At 59.4% G+C, this 23,224-nt stretch overlaps 1 protein-coding gene and 1 long non-coding RNA gene across 8 annotated transcripts in view; one reads left to right on the top strand and one right to left on the bottom strand.

The window, feature by feature from the left end:
- Positions 1 to 23,224, bottom strand: part of FLT4 (fms related receptor tyrosine kinase 4) — a 39,536-nt gene that overhangs the window by 4,853 nt on the left and 11,459 nt on the right. For both annotated transcript variants that reach the window (XM_072840416.1, XM_072840415.1), the window contains exons 2-29: positions 21,185 to 21,281; positions 20,376 to 20,620; positions 20,060 to 20,172; positions 19,780 to 19,942; positions 19,445 to 19,584; positions 18,956 to 19,124; positions 18,571 to 18,688; positions 15,741 to 15,895; positions 15,492 to 15,654; positions 13,812 to 13,938; positions 12,642 to 12,750; positions 11,297 to 11,659; positions 10,858 to 11,004; positions 10,626 to 10,757; positions 10,353 to 10,459; positions 9,920 to 10,055; positions 9,364 to 9,468; positions 8,967 to 9,080; positions 8,722 to 8,810; positions 8,429 to 8,579; positions 7,822 to 7,916; positions 7,336 to 7,458; positions 6,184 to 6,295; positions 4,801 to 4,900; positions 4,351 to 4,456; positions 3,655 to 3,800; positions 2,431 to 2,551; positions 1,284 to 1,369 (exon numbers count right to left, since the gene is read on the bottom strand). In XM_072840416.1, coding sequence (XP_072696517.1) covers positions 1,284 to 1,369; positions 2,431 to 2,551; positions 3,655 to 3,800; positions 4,351 to 4,456; positions 4,801 to 4,900; positions 6,184 to 6,295; positions 7,336 to 7,458; positions 7,822 to 7,916; positions 8,429 to 8,579; positions 8,722 to 8,810; positions 8,967 to 9,080; positions 9,364 to 9,468; positions 9,920 to 10,055; positions 10,353 to 10,459; positions 10,626 to 10,757; positions 10,858 to 11,004; positions 11,297 to 11,659; positions 12,642 to 12,750; positions 13,812 to 13,938; positions 15,492 to 15,654; positions 15,741 to 15,895; positions 18,571 to 18,688; positions 18,956 to 19,124; positions 19,445 to 19,584; positions 19,780 to 19,942; positions 20,060 to 20,172; positions 20,376 to 20,620; positions 21,185 to 21,281 — 3,832 coding nt within the window. The remainder of the gene's footprint in view (positions 1 to 1,283; positions 1,370 to 2,430; positions 2,552 to 3,654; positions 3,801 to 4,350; positions 4,457 to 4,800; positions 4,901 to 6,183; positions 6,296 to 7,335; positions 7,459 to 7,821; positions 7,917 to 8,428; positions 8,580 to 8,721; positions 8,811 to 8,966; positions 9,081 to 9,363; positions 9,469 to 9,919; positions 10,056 to 10,352; positions 10,460 to 10,625; positions 10,758 to 10,857; positions 11,005 to 11,296; positions 11,660 to 12,641; positions 12,751 to 13,811; positions 13,939 to 15,491; positions 15,655 to 15,740; positions 15,896 to 18,570; positions 18,689 to 18,955; positions 19,125 to 19,444; positions 19,585 to 19,779; positions 19,943 to 20,059; positions 20,173 to 20,375; positions 20,621 to 21,184; positions 21,282 to 23,224) is intronic.
- Positions 8,951 to 14,734, top strand: LOC140641100 (uncharacterized). Of its 6 annotated transcripts, XR_012037615.1 has the most exons (5): positions 8,951 to 9,494; positions 10,286 to 10,490; positions 10,676 to 10,966; positions 11,310 to 13,940; positions 14,154 to 14,734. It is a non-coding gene; the product is annotated as an uncharacterized lncRNA (long non-coding RNA). The 6 variants fall into 6 exon arrangements; XR_012037616.1 differs by lacking the exon at positions 14,154 to 14,734 and having other exon boundaries at positions 8,954 to 9,494; positions 10,286 to 10,593; positions 11,310 to 12,065; XR_012037619.1 differs by lacking the exon at positions 14,154 to 14,734 and having other exon boundaries at positions 8,959 to 9,494; positions 10,286 to 10,478; positions 11,310 to 12,065.

The raw sequence follows: 23,224 nt of genomic DNA, 5'->3' as shown, positions 1-23,224 counted from the left end.
TTTTTTTGAGATATAAAATACTGTTTGGTAAAGAAATATTAGCCAGAAACTATTTCCAAAAATGCAATTAGCATTAAACTAGGTTACTAACAGGGATGCCTGGGTGGCTCAGTGGTTGAGCTTCTGCCTTCAGCTCAGGTCATGATCCGGGGCCTGGGATCAAGTCTCATATAGGGCTCCCTGCAGGGAGTCTGCTTCTCCCTCTGACTGTGTCTCTGCCTCTCTCTCTGTGTCTCTCATGAGTAAATAAACTAGGTTACTAACAGAGATCACCTGATAGAATCAATAGAAACAAAAAAAGGAGGTCAAGATGCATGGTGCAGATGCAGTAATTATGGCTGGGTATGTGACCCCCACATCCACCAGCATCCCCAGCTTTGCAAACACATCCTTTGTAGGCAGCTGGGAAAAGAACCCCTACTTGGTTCAGTTGCACAGATCATAAATGCACCTACCAGAAAGGTGAAGAATCACATCAACTATTCTAATGTGATACACATAAATACTTGGGGTCTGGGGTAAAATACTTAATGACAACATCATACAATGATTAATAAACAGCATAGGCAGAGGCCAGGATTTGTTCTGGAAAATTGTGTCAGATGACCCAAAAAAGGGCTCCTGACAAAGGCACAGATCAAGAGTCCCATGCTTTACTGACAGAGGCAGTCAGGTGCCCCATAGGTCCTGTCATTTAAACAGCTATGTGCAAGTTGATTAATTGAGCGAATGGATAGACATGTAACTATAATGTCTATAACTTCATCTATACCTTTAAAAGATTAAACGTTCAGGGATTTTTTTTTGGTGGGGGGGCTAGCTTCTTAGATGAGGGTTTCTCTGTGACTGCATTCTTATCAACATAGGACACCAGCCAACTCCAGGTCACATGATCTGTCTGGCTCCTGCACCATCAAGCTTAAACGTAGTGGGGCCTGGGGATGGTGGTGGTGTCCCCCAGCTGTGGAGGGGTGTGCATGTACGGTGGGCATGGTGATCATACTTGGTTCACAGAGAGGTGGCATCTGAGCATCTGTCAAATGGAAGGGGGTGTAGGGATGAGCAGCAGGTGTGCTGGGCCAGGATGGTGATGGTTAGGGGGGGGCTTCTCTGGGAGGGCTGGTGGCCAAAGGCCTAGAGTTCTAGGGAAGCTTGCTTTGAATACACAGAAAAGCAGTAGGGAGCCATAAAAGGTTTCAGGTGAGTCAGTGATGGGTGCACACAGGCCCAGCCAGCTTCCCCCTCCCGGCCCCCTGCAGGGAAAGAGGCTCTGGATGCCCTACCTGAGCCCGCTTTCTTGTCTGTACCTGCTCTCCAGCTGCTCAAACTCCTCAGAGGCCAGCACCATCCCACTGTCCGTCTGGTTATCCTGTGTACAGAGAACAAGGCCATCTGCTGGCAGCTGCCCCTCAGTCAGGATGGCATGGGTGGCACGGACCCACATGCTGGCCTGACACCTGTCCTGCAGAAAGTGAGCGGAAAGCAGGTGGCCACTCCTCACTGGAGTGCACAGTGAGGGTCACACAGCCCTGCCAAGGAGGGGAAACTGAGGCCGGGGATCATGCCTGGTCTGTACTCAGGAGGCGGCAAACCTGGGATAGTGCACACACGCTGAGGAACCTACAAGGTGGCCATGCAAGTGCTCAGGGTGCAGACAGAGCAGGAATACAAGGACAAACAGGGAGTGCATAGAAAGAATCCAGTGTAAAAAAAATGGTCCTCATGCAGACACATCCCAGGTTTAGTGGGGCTCTGTAATCCTTAGATGGTGAGGGACTTGGCATGGTTCTCGTTTTGAATGACATGGAGGGGAACGGCAGTCCTGTCAGAGCTGGGGCCCCCCCAACATTCTTTGTGTGGTGCTTGGCAACATGAGCCTGGGGCCAGCGCTCACTGAGCAGGCCTTTCTGGAGGGAGGCTGTGTGTACTGGCACCAAGCTGAGGATGTATCTGTCCTTTTACGAAATGGATGCAGGGGCTCCAGCCTCATGGTGCCAGGAGAGGCCCACTCTGCTTGACTAGATCTGAGGACACAGCTGTGCCCTGGGCCCCATACCCCGGTTTCCTCCTCTAGGGACACTGTCCCCTTCTCTTTGGCCACATGGCTTGGAGGCCACCAAAGGGAAGCCCTGCCTCGGGCTAATCCAATAATAATCCAACCAATCCTCTGGGTTTCTCTGCTGTGTGGAGGGGAGACCCGGTGTGAGTGAGGTTACAGGAGAAAGCAGTAGAAAGACGGTGGCATTGCAGGGGCACATAGACCCCAACATGCCCGAGGCATAATCTGTGCTTGAAATTTCGAGGGGCAGTTGGTACCCTTTCCTGAGCTGGTTTCCCCTGCTGCACTCGGGAGTCCCTGATAGTTCCTCTTGGCAGAGAAAGCTTAGCCACCCTGATCTGGGGGGTGCAGGCGCACCCCACCCCACTTACCACGGAAGCCTTGTAGGTGGTCAGGGTCATGGGAAATTCTTCGAATGTTTTCATCCTGGAGGGGCCCTGGGTCTGAGTCCCTCTGGCTAGGCACCCCGGAAAAGACACACAGTTGTAATATCTGAGGGGAGAAAACAGTGCTGAAGAAATGTGCCCCAGAGAGTTCTCTCTGCCTCTCCTTCTGCTCCTCTCCTCCCAGAAGGACTCCAGGCTGGAGCTATGAGGATGGGGCCTGGATTTGACTGCTGGTCTGGGCTCCTCTCGGGGTCCCCCCTGTGCTGAGCTATCTCCTCTCCTGTGCAAGAGGAGGGACATGGGAGCTGAGGGGTGTGGCATGGAGCTGGTGAGATGTGGGGAGGCTTTCACCCCAGAACGGGCCACTCCGGGCAAGGCAGGCAGTCTGGTGTGTGCAGGACTGTGCATGTGTACGTGTGTGTATGTTCACATTCACATGTGTGCTGGGGTGGCTGGTGGAAGGAGCCTGGTGGGAGCCCGCTGGCTGTTCCTGTCCTGGGACACGAGGGTGGCAGGTCTCAGAGCCCTTCTCTTGGCAACACCAGTGGGAATGTGAACAGCCTTCCTGGAGTGTAAATAGCCATCAGCAAGAGACCTCAGATCCAGAACTCCAGGAACTTAGGCTGCATTCTAAAACCTGAATATCAGGGACGCCTGGGTGCCTCAGTGGTTGAGCATCTGCCTTTGGCTCAGGTTGTGATCTCAGGGTCCTGGGATCGAGTCCTGCACTGGGCTCCCTGCAGGGAGCCTGCTTCTCCCTCTGCCTGTGTCTCTGCCTCTCTCTCTGTGTCTCTTATAAGTAAATAAATAAAATCTTAAAAAAAAAATCCTGAATACTAGTGAGTGGCTGGCCTGCTCTGCTCCCAGGATCCCAGATTTCAAATTGCAGGGAGGGGCTTTCAGGGAGTAGGAGTACCAGAACCAGAGGAGGCTTGCAGGGCAGGGAGAAGGTCTGAGGGGGTGCAGAGAAAAGCCAAGGCGCAGGCTACACGGCCTTGGAGGGGCCCCAAGGCTAAGCAGGCCCTCTAGGGAGCCACTGTTCCCAGTACTGTCACTTAAAATCACTGTGTTCTTTGAGTTGGTGTACAATGGCCTCTCAAGTCCTTATAGTTTGCGGTTCCTTGATGACTAGTGAGAATAAAATATACCACGTCCAAACTGCTTTCTCCCTGCCCCAGGGAATCCTGGGATCTGGGCAGGGCGGCTGACCTGGTGGCCAGGCTGTGTGGGTGCAGGCTCAGTGGGCTGTCCTCGATGTCGGCCTTGGCAGCATGCAGGGCCGTGGTGGACGCCTGCAAGAAGCTGCCCTCCTCCAAGCTCTGAGAGCCACAGGGGGCCATGCAGTCCTCATCCTCCTGGAAGGAATGGCAGAGGCCACCAGTATCAGAGACTGCCGTGCCTCCTCAGCCCCCACCCCTGTGCCTGGGACTGCTGGGGCTCCTGGCTGGTGAATTACTGTGCTTCCAGGCACTCTGAGGGTTAAATGAGCCTGTCTGGTAAATTCTCCCAATAGCCCTCCATTTACAAGGAGGAGGGCACAGCGGGGGGCCCCTGTTTGGGGGCAGAATTGGACTCCAAGTGCTGCAGGCAGTCCCTGCTCTCTCCCCTAGACCCCAAAGCATCGGGGAAGCCCTGGTCTGGCTTTGCTCCCTGCACCCCCAGGCACACAGTGAGAGGGAGACAGAAGTCAGGGTGGGCGCGGGGGGTGGGGCTGCAGGACATGGAAGTGCAAAGAGGCAGGGGAACACCTTATCCTTCTATGGGACACAGGGGCTCCTTGAAGACCCCTTGAAGACCAGCCTGGGGACTACTCGTGGCCAAAGACGGACCCTGGCCACCTGCTTGATGGCTCTGGGGCTGGGGCCAGAGGTTGCCACAGCTGGATGGGGCAGGCAGAGGACTTACCTGTTGGCCCCTGCCCTGGAGCAGGTCCCCCAGGATCTCCACCAGCTCCGAGAATGCAGGCCTCTCTTTGGGGTCTCCTGACCAGCAGCTCAGCATGATGCTGCGTCTGCAGGCAAAACTGGCTCTGGCCTGTGGTCGGAGCGCACCTGCACTCTGCACCAGCAGACCCCGGCTCCCCTGCGTGACCTCGGTCCCTCAAACCCCTCTGCCCACCCAGTCTCTTCTGCCTGCAGGGAGGAGAGCCCTCAATGGACCAGTGGGTGGGTCAGGGGTGGAGTAAGATCTTCATCTGCAGGCCTCTACCCCAGCCCTGTGCCTGCACCACCTCCCCACGGCTGCCCCTTGCCTGCATCCTGCTCTTCCTATGCCTGCATCCAAGAACCCCCACCTGTGGCAATGCCCCCTTTTGGCCCCTCTTCCCCCACCTGCAGAGCCAGCAGGGAGACTCACATGGCAGGAGTGGCCAGCTCCGGGGCTCTCATCCGTGTGCCCTCTTTCAGCCTCTGGCAGAACTCCTCATTGATCTGCACCCCCGGGTAGGGGGAGGCCCCTGAGGGCAGAACAGGATGAGGTAGGGGTGGGTGGGGAGCCAGCACCTGCTCAGCCAAGCTCCCCAAATTGCCTCTGTCCTGGCCCCCTGTGGCAGGGGACTGGTCCTGCTGCTTCCAGGCCAGAGTTGAGGGGGGTGGGCAGCCAAGGCACTTCTGCTCCCAATGATAGTTCCCCACTTGGTTAAGAGAGGATGATGGATGAAAACAGGGGGGGATCACCAGGGTCAGGGAGCCACACTGAGCCAATTGAGCCATGCCTGTCACAATGAACCTTCTTCAGAGACGCCCTCCCTGGCCACTCAGTCCAATCCTTTCCTAAATCTTGAGGCTTTGCCAAGATACCCAGGACCTAACTCCTCCTTGCCCTACAGCACCTCGCCTCTTCTGACCATAGGAAGAACAGCCCCGAAGAGCCTGTCTCCACAGAAGCAGGCTTATCTTTGCAAGATAAGTCACACTGCTCTCTCCCTTGCTCAAAGCCCTGAGCGGCTCCCCTGAGACCTAGTCCAGGTCGTCACCCTGGCTGGCTTGCAGGGGCTACACGGACCTCCCATCCTCCTGCCTGCTGCACCTCCTGATGCCCCTGCTCACCCCTGGCCCACCTCCAACAGGTGGGGACCTGTACCCCCGACCCTGGACTGCTGTCTTCCAGCCTGCCTGCCTGACCCAAAACCCCTTCATCAGCTGGGCCCTCCCCAGCTCACACACAGCTCCTGCCCTCCCTGTGCTCTCCAGGCCCTCGCATTTTTAGCGATAGCGTTCATCATAGTGGCTCTTTGGTGCTTTTACTTCTCCTTTTGTTCACTGCCTGCCTCTGCCCTGGCGCGGGGGCTTCATCTTGCTCCCGGGGGAAGGGCCCAGGGCCCTATGCGGAGCTCTCATAAGTAGGTACACTCTTTGAGTGAGCATCCAGTCTTCTCCAGGGCGCTCCCCAGCCCTTGAAGGCAGGAGAAGCATCCCCAGTGACAGGTCATTCAGGGAGGTGAAGATCTGGGGAACACATGAGGCCGCTCCTCGGGGACCTGTGGTGATCCCGGGGACCAGGTAGTAAACATAGGCTCTGCCTCATCAGAAGCTCGAGCACAGCACCCTCCAGGGGTGGGGCCAGCGTGGCCCATGCTGGAGGCAGAGGAGAGACAGGGAGGGCTCTTGAACCACTTGCCATTGAATGACTGCTCCAGGTGCACACCTCTGGGCCACCAGCCCCCACCCCGCTTCATTCAGAAGGGCTGCAGCCTGTGACCCTGCCTCTCCCCTCCCCCACACCCTGCCCTGCACTTACCCAGGGAGAAGATCTCCCAGAGCAGCACCCCAAAGGACCATACATCACTCTGCGTGGTATACACCTTATCGAAGATGCTCTCAGGGGCCATCCACTTCAGTGGCAGCCGGGCCTGGGGGAGGCCGAAGGAAGTATGTCTCCATGGAGGGAGGGCAGAGAGGGAGAGGCCAAACCCTTGGGTAGCCCCTCTCTCACCTGTAGCCTCCCCAGAACCCTGCAGCCACACCCCAAGAAAGACCTATGGCCAAATCCACCCCTTGTGTGTTCAGAAGACGGTCACAATCGGCCCCCACCCCGTAGGTGCCTGGTGTCTTCCTTGAAGGCTTTTGCCCTGCTGCTTTTCTCCTGGGTCTGTCTGGGCCCCTTTCTTCCTCTGTGCACTGTTGGGGGGGCACTTGGGACCCCTCCTCGTTCAGACCCGAGACCCAGTCTCTGGAGGAAATGGGACCCTGCACACCCTCACCATCCCCCCTCAGTTGTTCACTTGGCCCCCCACCGGAAGCTGGGCATCACTCCTGATCCCTCGTCCTGTGGCTCCTGATGTGCTTTCCCCATCCACTGCCGGTGTCTCTACCTCTAGGGCCTCTACCTGGGAGCCCTGAGGGTCCTGGCCCCCATGATAGGCCTCTGCCTTCACCCCCAGCACACTGACTCCTCTTTCCTCATAGTCTGCAGATGGGGCTTCACCTGACTCTCCCCTCTACCTGCCTCTGCCCACTCGCGAGTTAGAATGAAGGGCAAAAACCTTGCAGGCTGACCCACCACATCCTAGCCCCACGCTGCCCACTACCCCCTCTCTGCAAGCCTTTTCCTTCCTCCTCTGGGGATGAACCCCCAATTTGCTTTGAGTGTTCATCCAAGTGCCTCTTGCCACCTCTGAGCACCACCAATGAGACACACGCTGCTCCCAGCACCCATATACTTTTCAATGGCCATCCTGCTCAGCAGACATGCAGTCAGCTGTGTCCACCTAATGGGCACAGCCATGGGGCCAAACACAGGCTCCAGTTGTCAGCTCCCATCTCTGTGCCCCTGCCCCATGTGCCCTGTTGGGGCCACTAAGGTCCCTGTAGGTGGTTCTCAGACCTTCCATGTAGATGGCACTGAGTCCCCCAGCTGACTCTCGGCCCTCCCTCTGTGGCCTGCACTCACACTGCCCTTTCGCACATAGTCAGGGTCTTTGTAGATGTCTCGGGCCAGGCCGAAGTCACAGATCTTCACCACATCGCTTTCTGACAGCAAGATGTTCCGAGCAGCCAGGTCCCTGTGGATACACTAGGGGTACAGGATGGGAGGGGTGCGAGAGGGTGGTCAGCACAGATCCCTGAGGCCCCCTCATTCCCCCCCCACCTGAGCCCTGCTCTTTCTGGGAGAGGTTTCCATGCTCTCCCAGAATTCTCCATGCAGAGGGTTCATGGAAATGGGGAGGCAGAGGAGGCTGTGGGGTAGGACAGATCCTACAACCCTTCTGTACACTGACTGGCTAGAGATATCATGAAATCACTCGCACACTCTGGTCACAGTTCCCTCCTCTGCAAAGTGGGAGAAACGTGTGCTGACCACAGCATCGCTGTGCAGTGAGATGAACAGGGCGTATGCACCCTTCTCCCTTCTGGAGGGGCCTGCTGGGGCGGTCACCTTGCGTGAGGCCAGGAACTCCATCCCTCGGGCCACCTGGAAGCTGTAGCAGACAAGGTCTTCCATGGTCAGCGGGCTCAGCCACAAGTCCTGGGCTGCACAGAGGAGCAAGGCAGGCTCAGCTGGTGGGGGTGGGCAGTGGGGGGTGGGGCTCTTCCATGACTCCCATCAATACCCTTCCCCAAAGAGGGCACTCGATCACTAAGCCTGGCCTCATCCCTCCTGGTCAGGCCCCTGAAGCTCCTGGCACTAGCTCACAAGCGGGTGGGCCCCCTCTCCTGCCCCTCAGCATCTAGCGCTCTGCAAACCCACGAACCACTCCCAGAAAGGTGAATACTGTTGCATCCTCGTACCTTGCACCTGCTACTTTTGCCTGTCCGCTCCCACCCTTGCCTGGAAGGCCAATGCCTAGATAGCCAGTGCTGATGCCCAAACGTCAAAAGTCTCTGTGGAAACTGCCCCTGTGGGGTCCTCCTCCCTTCCAAAGGAAAATCCATTACACGCTCACCCATGCAAGCCCCTCCAGGAGGGCCTGGGGCCCGCTTCTCCCGTGGTCCCCGATCGTGCCTAAGGCCCCTCCCTGGGCAAGGGGAAGCCAGGCTCTCACCTCCCGGGCCCGGAGGCGCCCGCCCTGCCCCGCCCTTGCCCATGAGGAGCCGGGACAGTAGGGCCCTCTCGCTGCTTCCCGGCCTCCTCCGGTCAGCTCTGGCACCTTCCACCAGGGTGCGGAAGCGCCTTCGCTGCTCAGGGGACTTCTCCTGCGAGTGCAGAGCGGGCGTGAGGGGGCTCCGCGCCCACGCCGGGCGCCCCCGCCCCGCCCCCCCCGCCCCCGCCCGCCCCCGCCCCCGCGTCCCTGCAGGCTCCCGGCAGGACTCGGGCCTTCGGCAGGGCCCCACGTACCGCACAGGGGCTGAAGGCCTCCCGCTTGGCCCGCAGGAAGTTGGAGAGATTGCCGTACTTGCAGAACTCCACGATCACCATGAGGGGGCCTAGGGCCGCGCGGGAGCGGGGCGGTTGGGAGCGCGAGCGGGGCAGCTCGGACCCCGCCCCCCGCCCCGGGAGCCCCGCGAGCCCCGCCCCCCGCCCCCCGCCCCGGGAGCCCCGCCAGCCCCGCCAGCCCCGCCAGCCCCGGCCGAGCTCCCTACCGTTGGGCTTGGTGCACGCGCCCAAGAGGTTGACCACGTTGAGGTGGTTACCGATGTGGATTAGGATCTTGAGCTCCGACATCAGGGCGCGGTGCTCGCTGGCTGTGGCGCCCTCTGGAGGGGACACGGGGGCTTCGCGCGGTGCCGGGCCCGCCGCCCCCACCCCTGCCGCCGGCCCAGACGAGGCGCAGCTAGGGCGCCTGCCGCGGCGGGCCAGGGTCCCCGGCTTGACCCGCTCGCCTCCTGAGGCCGCAGTTCCAGGCCGGATTGGGAAGGACTGCTCAGATCTGAGTCTAACGCCTCCGTGAAAAGCCCGGGGTAGACTCTGGCTCTGTGCCTCGGTTTCCCCTCCTGAACCACGGCCCCACCAGCCCACTCAGAGTCGCTGACCCCGCACCTTTCAGCATTTTCACAGCCACGGTGTCACAGCTGCTGCCCTTGTGAATTCCAAAAGCCGAGGCTTCCACCACCTTCCCGAAGGCTCCATGGCCTAGGACTCTCCCTGTGGGAGCGGGGAGCCGGGTCCAGGTGAGCTGTATGAGGGCAAGGGTGGGGAGGGACTGGCAGCAGGGGCAACTCCTGTGGAGGGCCAGGAAGGAAGGCCAGGAGGGGGAGGAAACCTGGGAGCCTCTCTGCCAAACAGGAAGAGCAGGGAGATCAGGAGTGGGAAGAGAGGGAGGAGAGAAGTGGACAGGAAGGCCTGCATCCTCTCCCGGCAGGTGTGTTGGGTCCACCCTGCTGAGAGCTGTGGGAAGTGACCCTAGGGGGCCTGAGAACTGGAGCCCTGGCCAAGTTCTTGGGGTGCCCGCCCAGATGGCAGGACAGACCAGGTGGGGGCCAGGCATAACTTTCTGGCCTGAGAACGGAGGCATCTCAGCACTTCAGAAGAAAGCAGTCTACAAGGGCAGGATAGGATGGATGGGTGGGTGAGGGGTGCTGGCTGATCCCCTCACCAAGGTGCAGCCGCTCCCGGGGGAACTCCCACTGGCTGGCATCATAGGACAGGTATTCACACTGCTCCTCCAGAGGCACCTCCCCCGGGTCCATGATGATGGACAGGTAGCCCGTCTTGATATCTGCGTGGGCTGGCTGGGGTGGGGTGGGGACAACTAATTGATTTGGCCATTCCACCATCTTGGGTGAACTTTTCCCCAGGACAGGTGGGATGTCCTTTGGGACTCTCAGGCAAGGAGGAGACAGGCAGACTGACAATCTCTGGTTGTGTAGGAGCCCAGCATGGAGGGGTCAGAGAGGCTTCCTGGGAGGTGAGACTTCCAGGTGAGCCAGGATGGTGGAGGACCCCATTCCTTATCTTACAGGCTGTGAATGGCCTAGAGAGACCCCACAGGAGCAGTGAAGAGGCTCAGTTGGGGGAGGAGCACTCACCCTCCTCATGTTACAGAAGATGAGGAGAAGGAGGACCCAGAAGAAGACAGCGATGACCCCAGTGCCGACAAGGATCACGATCTCCATGCTGCCTTTATCCTCGGAGCCTGTGCGGGCAGAAAAGGGGCCAGTCTGCGTGTGTGTGTTAGGGGGAAGGGGGTGAACCCTGCAGGAAGCCCCCCTTCTAGTGGGCACGGCTTGAGGGAAGTGGTTATGAGAAGGCACCAAGTGCAGGTGGCAGGTGGGTGGCAGGGCGCTAAGGGGAGGCCGGACCTTCCACGGCCACGCTGGCAGAGGAGTTGACGCAGCCCTTGGCATTGCAGACGCTGCACAGATAGCGGCCCGCGTCCTCCTCACGCACGCGCTGTATGCTGAGCTTCTGGTTCGAGTCTGCCAGGTCGATTCCTGTAGGGGACGGTGTGTGGCTTCGAGTTCAAGTAGGTCTAGGGCCTTGACCTGGTAAGCGTCTGCACCCCGCCCTTCGCCCCGGGGTCCACCACTCTACCGGACTCTTCCTCCAGCAGCCTCTCGTCTTTGTACCACAAGATACTGGGCACGTGTGCCCCGGCCACCGGGCACCTCATCTCCAGGGAGTCGCTCACGTTCACCAGGAGGTCGGTCAAGTTCTGCGTGAGCCGCGGGGCTTCCAGGGCTGGGGGGGGGGGGGGGGTCAAGGGGGAGCTAAGCGGGATTGCAGGAAACAAGAGGGCGTTCGGGGAAGGGGCCCTCCAGGGCTGGAAGCCGAGAGGGGGGACGGATTGTGCCAAGCTCTGGGAAGGATCGGATTTGAGCGCAGGGTCGTGTGGGCTGTGGACCTCCACCGTAGGGATGGGGAGGAGGACCCTCCTGCAGATTCAGGCTCCCGGAAAGACAGGGTTCTGGGCGGGGAGGAAGGCTCCTCGCGGGGCTCTGCCAGCCCTCCCCTGCAGCGCTGCCCGCCTCACCCTGCACCGACAGGTACTTCTTGTGGCAGTGCTTGTCGTGGCTGCGACGGTCCTGCACCTCGCATACGTAGTCGCCTTCGTGCTCAGGTGCCACGCTGGGGATGGTCAGGCTGAGCGTGGTGTGGCGCGCCCCTGGCGCCACCTCCTCCAGGCGGGCTGCCAGCGGCGTAGCGAAGAGGTGCACGTTTTTGCAGTCGAGCAGCAGCGGGTTCCCATGAGCATCGTGCAGCGTGGACAAGTTGAGGCGGTACCAACGCAGATGCTCGTAGGTGTAGTTGTCTGCCCGGCAGCTCAGGCGCACCTCTTGGCCCTCTAGGGGCTCCTCCGATGGTTCGGATTCTATGCTGAAGCCATCGGGGATGTCTGCGGAGCGAGGAGGAGCCTCTGTGACGGGCACCCGGAGCTGGCTCACCCACCTGCCCACGCTGGTGCTTGCTCTCGCTTTTCCAACTGCTTTTGAACTCACTCTGCCCTCAGCCAAGACTTGTACCACCTAAGTCTGGACTGGGGACTTTCTGGGTACTCTTTTCCCCAGCACTGACCAACGGGGCCCTCCCTGAAGTCAGCCCCACTGACTTCTCCTGCCTCACCTTCTTCTAGCTCTCTACCGTCTGAGCCCCAACCTGGCTGCTGCCCCTACACTCCCGGGAGCCCAGGTCATCCGTGTGGTTCTTGTCAGCACACTTGGTGCGGTCCCGTTGCATCCTGCCTTGCTGCTGACCACGCTCCACCACTGGCCTCTCCTTGAAATTATCTTGTTGTTTCATTAGCTTGTGGCAATGCCTCGCTCCTGATTCCTTTTGTCTGTCTGGCCACACTCCTTGTCAGGCTTGTGTGGGCTCCTCTCCCCTCCTCCCTCCTGCAGGGTTCTCTCTGGCCCCATGTCCCTTCCAGGTGCCTCATTTACACTCCTGGGCCCAGCAACTGTCCCTTTAATGGGCTTCTTAGCTTTCCTGGGGTCACTAACACATTTGAAAATTGGACGAAACTATGGACCTTTCCCCCGGGAAGTGTACCTGTGAGCCAGCTGCTCTGTTGGAAGGGGACTGGGAGGGAGGTGGAGCCATAGGGAGAGGAAGGGCACCGGTGGGGAGGCACCTCCAAGGCTGGAGGCAGAGAGTGCCACTCCATCCTGGAGGATCAGCACCCCAGTCCATAGGCTCATGACCTCCAAATCTATCCTGCCTGCTCAGACCCAGGGGCCCAGTGGGCCCTAAGTATCTCTCCTGGACACCCCACTTCATCAGAAACTCAATGGGCCCGACCTGGCCTCACTGTCCTCTCTCAGGCCTTCTCGCCTTCCTCTTGTTCCTGACCTCCACCCAGACCTGCCCAGGTCACTCACTGGTCACGTAGAAGTAGATGAGCCGCTCGTCCTGGCCCACTTTGTTGAAGACCACACACTTGTACATGGCAGACACGTTGGCATCCTGGATCACCAGCTTGCTCACCGTCTAAGCAGAGCACAAGCACACGGATCCATGTCCTGCCCAAGTTCCTCCCAGCTTGACCGTCCTCCCTACCTGCAGGGAGGCTGCCATGGTCAGCTGAGTATCAGGGATGCTAGAGGCCCAGAGCTGAGAAGGACCAAAGCTCAGAGGCAGGACCCGGAAGGGTGAGGTGGGGAGTGGAAGGTGAAGCCCTTGCACAGCAGAGGTGGCTCTCTGGGAAAGTCCAGGGCATAGCTATGAACAGCTGGCATCGGCTGTGGCTGAGGTCCGAGGACAATGTTAGGCTGAGCAAGAGGGACCTCTGGGCATGGATGGGCTGGGGCTCTGGCCATGTTGAGCAAGGGCACAGACCCAGCAAGCACTGGGCTATGATTTGGAGGGCAGGGCAAGGCTGGTCACTGTGTAAGATCCTTGTGATGTGCCACGTGTCCTGGGGCTGCTCACACCACCTCTCTCAGGGCCCTGCATGGTGGCCAGCGAAGGGAATGAGAATGGGTCCCAGATCTCCAGAAGGCCTCTGGCCTGGGCAGTAAGAAGCTTGGAGGCAGGGGGAGGAGAGAAGGCCTTAGGCCCTGCCTACCATCCAAACAACCTCTCCCCCAACCCCCCTTCCAAGCTGGGCACTTCCTGGCCAGGCCTGGAACAGGAAGAGGCTCTGGAGGTGTGCAGGAAAACAGGAAGTGACTGTAGGAAGTGGGTGCCTTTGTTTGTCCCCTCCCCCGCCTGGCCCCTTCTAGGCACTGCCTCCAGGCTGGGCCAGCAGCTTGGTTGCCTTCAGAGGGGACCTAGCTGGCCGTGGGCCTGACCTTCCTAGCCCTAGGGCCTGTGGGTGGCTGGGGCCCAGGACCTGGCCAGGCCACCTTCCATCAAAGCTTCCCTGTCTGGAAAGCAGCTAGAGGTCCCTCCCCTCCAATGCACATATAGGAAGGGTAGCTGAGGCCCAGAAACACTGCAGAAAGACCACCAACTCTCAGAACTCTGCAGGCCTGGTAGAGATGGAAGCCAGGAGATGGCCCTCCCCACCTCCCTTCTCCTTCCCTGTCAGTGGCATGGCTGGCGTGTACCTTATTCTTCCCCTCCACAAACTCGGTCCAGGTGTCCAGGCTCTCGATGGGGTTCACGGCATCCTGGGTGGTCACCTCTCGCCAGTCCTGGCACTGTGGCATGTGGTCTCTCTGCTGCCGCCGGCTGCTGTGAGCAAGGAGGGGGCAGGGCAGGGCAGGTGTGGGCAGAGAATGCCCCTCAGGGAGTGGGGGTCAAGCTGCTGTCATACTCAGGGTCACCTACTCACATGGGTGGGTAAGGCTGGCTGTCAGGCTGAGGCAAGGGCAGGGATTGGGGCTTTGTGCCTGGAACACTGTCTTCCACCCTTTACGCTCATGGCCCTGCAACAATCTTGTCCCCAGTAGGCAAAGGGTTGCTGCCCTCAGAGTAGCACATACCTGTGGCCCTGTGGTTCATCTCTAGCCTGCTCTACCCACCATCCCCTACTTGAGATGTGCCTCTTCCTGCAAAGTCCACCTGGATCTCCCAGGGGTAGCAAAGTCACCACTTCTGTTCCAGGAAGCCATCTCTCTCCTTCCAGAGCTGCAGCCCCTTCCTGGGCTGGATGTGACCCCAGTACCTTTGGTCTTTTGTTGGAATATGGGTCTGGGACCCCAGGGGAGGCTTTTATCTGCCCCCAGCAAGACCCCAACCCCAGGGTTCTTTTTTTTTTTTAAATAAAAGATTTTATTTATTCATGAGACACACAGAGGCAAAGACACAGGCAGAGGGAAGAGCAGGCTCCCTGCGGGGAGTCTGTGTGGGACTGGATCCTGGGACTCTGGGATCATGCCCTGAGCTGAAGGCAGACCCCAACTGCTGAGCCACCCAAGAGTCCTCCCAACTCCATGGTTCTGTCAGTTGACCCAGAGATTGGGGTAGAGGGAAGGTATCAGAGGGAAACAAATTTGGAAGTGTCTGGTGGTCTAGAAGAATCTCTTATGAGCCTTGGGTGTAGCAGGCCACCCCTATAGAGCCTCCTCCACTGACTGTGTGGGGGCTACAGCCCGTCTCCCGGTGCAGCCACTCTGTCTCCTCCTCGGGTTCCCAGCATCATCCTTCCCCAGGTTGTGGCCTTCCACCTTAGTGCCCTCCAGACCACTGGCTAGCTTGGCAGCCCCCTCCCATCTCTTGCTTGTCCCGAGTTGTCACTGCTCTGAGCATACTCCTAGGGCAGTCTGTCTTGTTGGCACACAAGCTTGGCGGCACTGGGGAGCATGGCCCAGCAGTCGGGCTAGCTCTGCTGCTTACAGCCATGACCTTGGGAAAATCAGATCCCTCCTCCTACCCTCAGCTGCCTCTTCTGTAAGTGGTCATCATGGGCATGGCTCAGAAAAAGCTAACTGGGCATGGTTGGTATGTCCCCAGGCTGAGCACAAGGCTCTTTAATGAGCTCAGGTCCACCCACTTGATGCCCAGGTCCCTAGGTCCTCCTGGATGATGTAATTTTGTGTCCTGGGGGCTTTACTTTCAAGGGTGATGGGTGGGGACTGCGCCATTCCTGTGTCCAGCCCAGCCTGACTGGGGGCATGTGGACCTCAATCAGGAGAGGTGAGGTCAGGGATTGGCTCTAGTTGAATTGTGGTAGGGCTCTGAGCAGGGCTCTGGGGATGGGTGCAGGCAGTGGTAAGAAGGGGCTCACAGCCAAGGTTGGGGACAGGGCTGGGAAGTGAGGAAGGACAGGCCAGAGCCACACTCACAGGCTGCGCTTGGTGAAGGTCTTGCAGGGTGTCCATGGCCGCCAGTGCCACTGGACACTGAGAGGGGGGGGCACCCCGTAGGCAGTGCAGGTGAGGGCCTGGCGACTGTGGCGGGAGTAGGTGCTGGGGGAGGAAGCCTCCTTCTCGTGGATGTGGGGGGGCACTGGGGGCACAGGCAGTTGGCCGGTCAGCAGGCCCCTGCCGGCACACCTGCCACGCACTGTCCTCCCTCCTACTCTGCCCCCATACCATTCACCACCAGCTCCAGGCTGATGTTGCGCTGCAGGCTGGCCGCAGAGTTCCACAGGGCGAGGGTGTAGATGCCCGCGCTGGCCTCCGTCACCTCCTTGAGCACCAGGGCATGTGGACTGTGGCGCCCAGACACTGACTTCTTGTCCTTGTACCTGGCCCAGGAAGGGAGTTCAGGGGACTGCATGGATCCCGCTCCAGCCCCGCCACACCCAGGCTCCACCAACAGCGTACACTGTCTGGGGAGGCGGGAGGAGGCTGGTGCCAGAGTCCTAATGGGCCTGGCTGGAGCAGAAGGCCCCTCCTAGACCTGACCAGAAGGCTTCAGGGAAGGGTGTCAGGGGCTCGGGCTGGGACAGTGACTTGGGATGGAGAGCAGGTGGCCTCAGGGCTATGGGGATGGTAGGTCTCACATCTGCGGGCCCAGAGGCAACTACAGTGCCCAGAGTGCCCCATTTCTCACAGGCTTCAGTGGGGTGTGCTGGGAAGGATCGGAGGTATAGTCCCCTAGAAGCACTGCCCAGACCATCACCACTTTCTGACCCCCAGCTCTGCCCTTTTGGAACTTTTCAGATACAGGAACTTTTGGTCATTCCCACACTCCCACTTGGGGCCTTGGCACTCGCTGTCCCCTCCTTGCTTGGATGCTCAATGCTCTACACACCTGTATGGCTCCCTCTCTCCCATTTATAAATACCCATTCATCCTACCGCCCTATGAACCAGCTCCTGCCCTCTGCTCTGTACCTGCTTGCTCATGAGCATACTGATTTTCACACACGTATCTATTGACCATCCATCTCCCCCACTAAGCCATGTGGACACCGTCCTCCCTGGACTGCTATGTCCCTCACAAATAGAGCGGTAGAAGCAGGCATTCAGTGCATATTCATATGCAAATAAATGCATATGCGAGTAAGCAGATGCCTCACACCCCACAGGGTGGCTCTTCCCCAGGCCTGAGCTGGGAGTACTTGCAGGGTGGCCACTCTGCAACCCATGCTTTCCGTGGAAATGGTCCTCCCTCAGGCCTGGGGAAGGTGCCTTGACCTGGTATTCAGCCACAGAGCTGTGGCCGAGGCACATCCTTGGTCAGCAACAGTGAAGGGGGATGAAAGCAGGGGACATGACTCATCTGGGGTCACATAGCAGGGCAGGGCAGAACAGACCCGAGGCCATGTGGTCTGCCAGGCTCTGGTGCAAAATCCCGAGTCTGCCACCTGCTGTATCTATGATCAGGGGAAAGCCCTCTCATGGGCCTGGGCACCCAGTGTCCTCATCTGAAAACTGGGGAAACAATGCACTTTCTTGCAGGGGTCGCGAGGTTGAACGGAGTTACGGCATTTCGTGTCAGCACTGCCCCAGACACAGAGTGCTTCGGGAGTGGAGGACCGGCCTGCCTATCTGTCCACTAGATTTCCATCCATTCACGTACTCATAATCATCGCCTGACAACCTAGTAGAGTGGGCCCCTGTGTGCTACAGGGTCCCGGGGCAGGTGTCTCAGTGGACAGTGGGCCCAGCTGAGTGCTTCTTGGAGGCAGATGTTGGTCAAGCGAGAGAAGAAAAACCAGATGTAGTGGGAATGGTGAGAAGCAGCCAGACCCTGAATGAAGAGCTGGGCTTCCCTCTCAGAGCAGGAGCAGTCCTGCTGGCCTTCGGGGGCAGAGGGCAGAGCTCCAGGTGTCTCTAGGAGGCTGATATATGAAGGAGGCTCCAGGCTGTGCCCTGCCCCCCAAATGCTGGTCCTATATTAGGTACCCCTGCAATGGAGCCCAGAGCCTGTGGCCTCAGATGTAGGGTTATACCAGGCCCAGGCCATCCTGGGGCCCTCCTAGGAGAAGCCTGCTGTAAGCCCACGGCCAGCACAGTGAGATCCCAGCTGACAATGTCTGGGGCCTCTGCTTGTTCAGCCCCAGGCTTTCAGAAAAGGTTATCCTGCCTGGAGGGAGGTGCCCCACGCTGGGAAGGGCAGGGCTCCTTTGGCCATCGGGGAAAGGATGAAGCAGAACCCTCCCAGGGGACTCAGTACTCAGGTAGGAATGCCCTGTCCCCTCCCCCACCTGTTTCCTGTCTGTACCATGGGGGGGTCAGGCTAGAGTGTGACCTTCCAGCATTGGGCCACACGGACTGCTCAGATGACCCAAGGGTGTGTGTAGGGATGCTATGCCAACTTGAGCTCTTAGGGAGCTCTCTGGGAGCACCTAGCAAGGGTGGACCATCACTAAGGGACTCCCTCACTGCCTCACTGACCTTTGATACATCCCATAGGAGAGGTCTTACTCTCAGTTCACAGACCAGAGCTGGGACAATGGAGCCTGTGGGCCTCCTGGAAACTCTTGATTACTGCCACACAGCTCCGGCCTGGCCCTGAGCCTTTCTCTACAACAGTTTGTGGAACCCTTGTGGCATCTCAGCTTCTGGTAGGAGGGTCCTCGGGGAGACAAATCTGTCCAGGGAGGCCTGGGAAACCCAAAGCTACTCTGCTGGGCAGGCCAGAGCTCTGTAACACCCTCCCACTGGCAGGGCCCTCCAATACACTGAGCAGGTGCAGGAACCAGTAAGCTAAAGCTCTGCACTGTGCCCACTGCACCCACACATAGAGCAGCCCCGTAGGTGCAAGCTTGCCCAGTTTCGTAGCAAGATAACTTTCCCTCTGGCTTAATTATTGTATTAGGTGCACACTCCTTAGAGTGTCTTCAGAGGCAAGTCCCTGTCAGGGTCTCAGGGCAAAGACCCTAATGGGAGGGGGATGCTGCACTTCTTGCCCGGTGGTCTGTTCTCCTGCTGGACCTGGTGGGTAGCGAGAGGCAGGGGACCAGGGCTGGTACCATTGGAACTCCGGTAGAGGGTATGCCGCTAGCTTCACAGGCAGCTTCACCAGCTCATCTCCTGCCGTGGCCTCCAGGACAGGACCCTTGAGCCATTCGACGCTGATGAAGGGCTTTTCTGCCAGATGGGAGGCATCAGTGTAAAGTCGGGGCCTGAAGGCACTGACCCACCACTGCTCAGGGGCTCTCAGCCACGATCCAGCACGCCCAGGGGCCAGACGCCTGCAGATCGGGCCCTCCTGGGGTCTACTCATTGCCCTCCCTTCCCTCTGGCTAGACTCCACACTGCTCAGGTGCACCCTGACCTCTGCCCCTGCCCCCACTGCACAAGTACCCCGGGGCCCCAGGCCTGATGACTGACACCTGAGCCAGCCGCAAGCCATACCATGCACGATGACCTCGGTGCTCTCCCGGAATCGCTGGATGCCATTGTTGGCCTCACACACATAGGGGCCCAGGTCATTCTGACTGACGTTGTAGATGGTCAGGATGCTGGACAGCTCTGTGTGAGTCTGCTGGGAGCGCCGCTCTGGCACCCACTTACCCCGCTCTGCCTACCCACAGCCAGGGGAAGCCCAGGGTCAGAGCAGGTGGCCTCTGGCAGAACTGAATGCCCAGGGCACATACCCCAGCCCAGAAGTGGGCCTGGAAGCCTTAGGCCCAGACCTAGAATTTTCCTTGGGGTAGCCCCTTTCATCAGACAGGGGCTTCTGAGGCGGGACTGGGTCCACACCTCTTCCATTCAGAGGCTAGGAGGGCGTGGCCAGTGATGGGGACCCCCTGGGGACAGTGCAGGCATAGGGCAGGTGTAGGCAGTGACAAGGACTTTTGGGGATGGTTCCAGTATGGCCCGTGGTGGGGCCGTCGGCTTCACCTGCTTCCCTGGGTAGTCCCAGTCGAAGGTGACACCCGAGTTGAATTCAGCCCACACTGTGCAGTTCAGGACCAGCTTCTCCCCGACCAGCAGCTCCAGCGACTTCTTGGGGAACAGCTGGATGTCATAGAGCTCATTGCCTGGTGATACATGCACAGTGACCCCCATGCTCCTCATGGGATGGCATGCGCAGGGCGCCCACCAAGATCAGTGGTGGCACCTATGGCCGGCCCCACCACTGGGATTTGGGGGATCCCCCGTCCTCCTCCTGCAGTTCTCCTGGGACGTGGGCAGTGGTCACTGGGGGAGGGCCCTGCAGTGCGGGCGGCCCCTACCTGTGATATGCACGAGGAAGGGATTGGAGAGGAAGGCCTGGCCACCCCAGGTGGTCTCGCACTGCAGGTACAGTGCATCGCGCAGCAGTGGCGTGGGCACCCGCATGCCCCGGCGGTCGTCCCACACCAGCTCCTGCCCATCAGGCTGCAGTGCTAAGTTTTGCTGCAGGGACACGGTGGCCGTCAGTACTCTTTCTCCCAGCCAGACCAGTGGGCACCTTTCCCCGGGATGGGACAGGATGGCTGGATCCTGGGCTGGGACTGGGGATAAGGGCTGTACCGATCTCAGCGTGATGTTGAGGCCGGGGAAAGACACCAGGCAGGGCACCCACATGGAATCCTTCCTGTTGACCAGGAGCGTGTCTGGCTTGTTGATGAATGGCTGCTCCAAGTCTGGGGAGAGGGAGCAGGTTGTGAGAGGGGAAGGCGGGGCTCGGGGGTCCTCCACTCAGGTGAGGGGCAGTCGGGCATCCCTTCCCTCCAGGGTCTGCAGGATGGGGCCGGGGGGTGCAAGTGCAGATTACCGCTCCAGGATCCAAGCCCCTGGCCCATGTCTCCTGGGCAGCTGCGGGGCCAGGCAGCCTGGGTCCCCTCACCTCTCACAAACACGTAGGTGCTGGCGGCTGTGGTGCCCTCGATGCGGGCCTTGATGTACTTGTAGTAGCAGCGGTAGCTGCCTGTGTTGTTGGCGTGTGCCTCGGGCAGCAGCAGCACCTTGCAGTAGGGTCTGGTGTCCGTGCCCTCGCAGTCTTGCACAACTCCCATGTCCTCGCCATCCTTCTCCCTGGTGGCTGGCATCTCCTGAGCCCCTGGCCAGGACCACTCAAGGGGGTGCTGCCCCCTGGCAGAGGACACGAGAGCATAACAGAGGCCCCAGCTGTGGTCCCAGGGCACAGTCCCTGGGACCCTTCCTGGGGCCATGCCTTGCCTGCAGCCCATCTCATCCAGAGATCAGATCAGCCCAATTTTGGGGCTCACTGGCTCCTAGGCCTGCATGAGGTAGGCTGGCCTGAAGAGAAGCCTGCTGATCATCCCTGGGGCTACAGGGACTGTAACGGGGCCAGTCTGGGTGGGTGGGCCTGGTGCCAGTGGAGGGTGGCTGGGGTGGATGTAGGGGATCTGGGGTCCATGCAGGGTGACCTGGGAGGTAGGCAAGAAGTGTCCCAGGTGCGAGTGTGGGCAAGGTGGGAGTGGCTGCAAGGTGTCTGCAGGGCCAAGGATGGTCCATGCCTTCGGGTGCCCACCCCCAGGTGACCAGGGAGCCCCACTAAGCATTGAGGTCCCTTTGCCTCGGGGAGGGGCTGCCTTCTGGGCTCTCCTCTACTACCTCCTGCTTTGGCCTTCTCCGGTCCCCTTGGCCTGGGGTGGGGACCCAGGCCCATTTCTCTGGCTGAGGTCTGAGTACCTGCAGGAGATGGATAGGCTGTCACCGGAGTCAATGATGTGTGTCTCCTCCGTGATGTTTAGAGTTGGGGGGGTCATGGAGTAGCCCCTTGCCAGGCCTGGGGTGGAAGACAGGGTTAGTGTGGTGCTGGGTCGTGAGTTCACATGGTGACGTCAATCCAGTACTAAGAGTATACTTTTTCCTGGGGCAGAGACTGCCCCAGCTCCTGGCCCTGGCAGCAGACAGGTCCCAGACCCCAGTGAGCCCTGACCTACCCAACCCCAATCTCTGGCCCCACATAAGCTGAGCTGTCAGCATGAAGTCGACTGGGGAGACTGCAGGCCTGATCCTACACTGGGGGAGACCTGGAATGTGTCACCTTGGCATTGTGACCCTCACATGTCTGCCTGAGGCCCCTCCTTCCTGAACCTCAGATGCACAGCCACTGCTTGTACTGGTGTTACAGTGCAGACCCTCCCCAGATGCCCAGAACCAAGGGCCTCGGCCTTCCCCCAAAATTCTGCCTATGACCTCACTCTTTCCCAGGTCCTGTGGACTTTACCTCATGTCCTTGGCTCCATATGCTTCTGTTCACCCTTGCAGCCCCCTCCAGCTACCCTAGCTCCCCCCTAATCCCTGGCCTTGTTCCTTCATTCCTCCCACTCCTCCAAGCCCCTCCCAGGGCTTGGCCCCAATCGCACAATTAACTGCTTCGCCTGGTTGAAAACCCTCCTGCTGCCCTGCTGCCCATGTAGTTTCTTGCCCACCATCCTCCTCCTGGCAGGGCAGTGTGTGCCCCCGCCTGTGTGCATGTTGATAGGTGAGGGTCCGTGCGCACGTGTGCGTGTGTGTATGTATGTGTCTGTACTTGTGGGTGTGGATATGTGTGCCTATGGAGTGGATGTGTATGCATGTCTTTGGCATGTCAGTGTGTGCGTGCCCATGGGCGTGTGTGTGTGTGTGTGTGTGTGTGTGTGTGTGTGTGCGTGCGATCCCGGTAGGGGTAGGAGCAAGCCTTGGGGGAGGTCTGGACATGGAACTCTGGCAGATGCATCCTGCCAGGACCATCCTGAGACAACAGGAAGAGAGGACTGTGTGGCTGGAGGCCCAGGGCTGTGTCCTGTCCCTCCCCCTGTGTCCCTGTCCTCCTGGGGGGCACTGACCACTACTGGCCCCAGCCTGCCATCCTCTCCAGTCCCACAGATCCAGCTCCTTTGTCCTCTCTGGCCCAGCTCCCTGATGCAGCATTGTCCCACCCTGACAGCTAATTGCAGAACGTGGATCCCAGGGACCCTCCACCTAGTTGGCTTTACACCACCCTGACCCTGACCTGCCCTAGGAGGCAGCACCAGGACGGCATGCTGTGTACACCAAGATCTCATTTCAGATCACATGGACAGGATGGCCACTGGCCAGGGCCTGGCTCGCCCCTCCCTTCCATGCCTCCTGCTGGCCAAAACTTTCTAGGCACCCCACCACGCAGGTCAGAAGGAGAAGGTCTTCACTGAACATCTAGTCTCATTGTACAGACAGGGAAAACGAGGCCCTCTTACTGGGCTGCACCACCACCCTCAGAAGGCCACTCACCTGGCCACTGTTGACCCAGCCTGAACCCAGTGCACCCCTTCCTGGCAGTCAGGCCAGGGGGCTCTGCCACCAGATTCATCCTCCCTAGGGTGAGTGTTAGCCCTCCATGCACACCAGCCTCCACTGCACACCTCCAGGCAAGGCTACTGGGAAGGGGGTGCTCTGCAAAGGGAAAGCTCCCCTCTAGGAGTTAGGGCCTGGGTGTTGAAGGAAAAATAGGATTTTCCAGGGAATGGAAGGTGAATAAAGCCACAGCAAGCAGACAACTGGCCTCTGAGCTATAGAAGAGGAGGGACAGTGGGCTTGGGTCTGGACCTGCAGGGGATGAGAGAATGGGCCCTCCCAGTGGACCAGTTGGGGGTCAGGCCTGAGGCTAGTGTGTGGGCACCAGAGGAGAGGCATGGTTGCCAGCACCCACCTGCCCCAGGCCTGTGCATGCCCATGGTGAGGCCTGCAGCACTGCCCTGGGACACC

The sequence above is a fragment of the Canis lupus genome, chromosome 10 (genome assembly GCF_048164855.1).
Source record: "Canis lupus baileyi chromosome 10, mCanLup2.hap1, whole genome shotgun sequence".
In the NCBI taxonomy this organism is placed as follows: Eukaryota; Metazoa; Chordata; class Mammalia; order Carnivora; family Canidae; genus Canis; species Canis lupus.
This window is presented reverse-complemented; position numbering and strand designations above follow the sequence as displayed.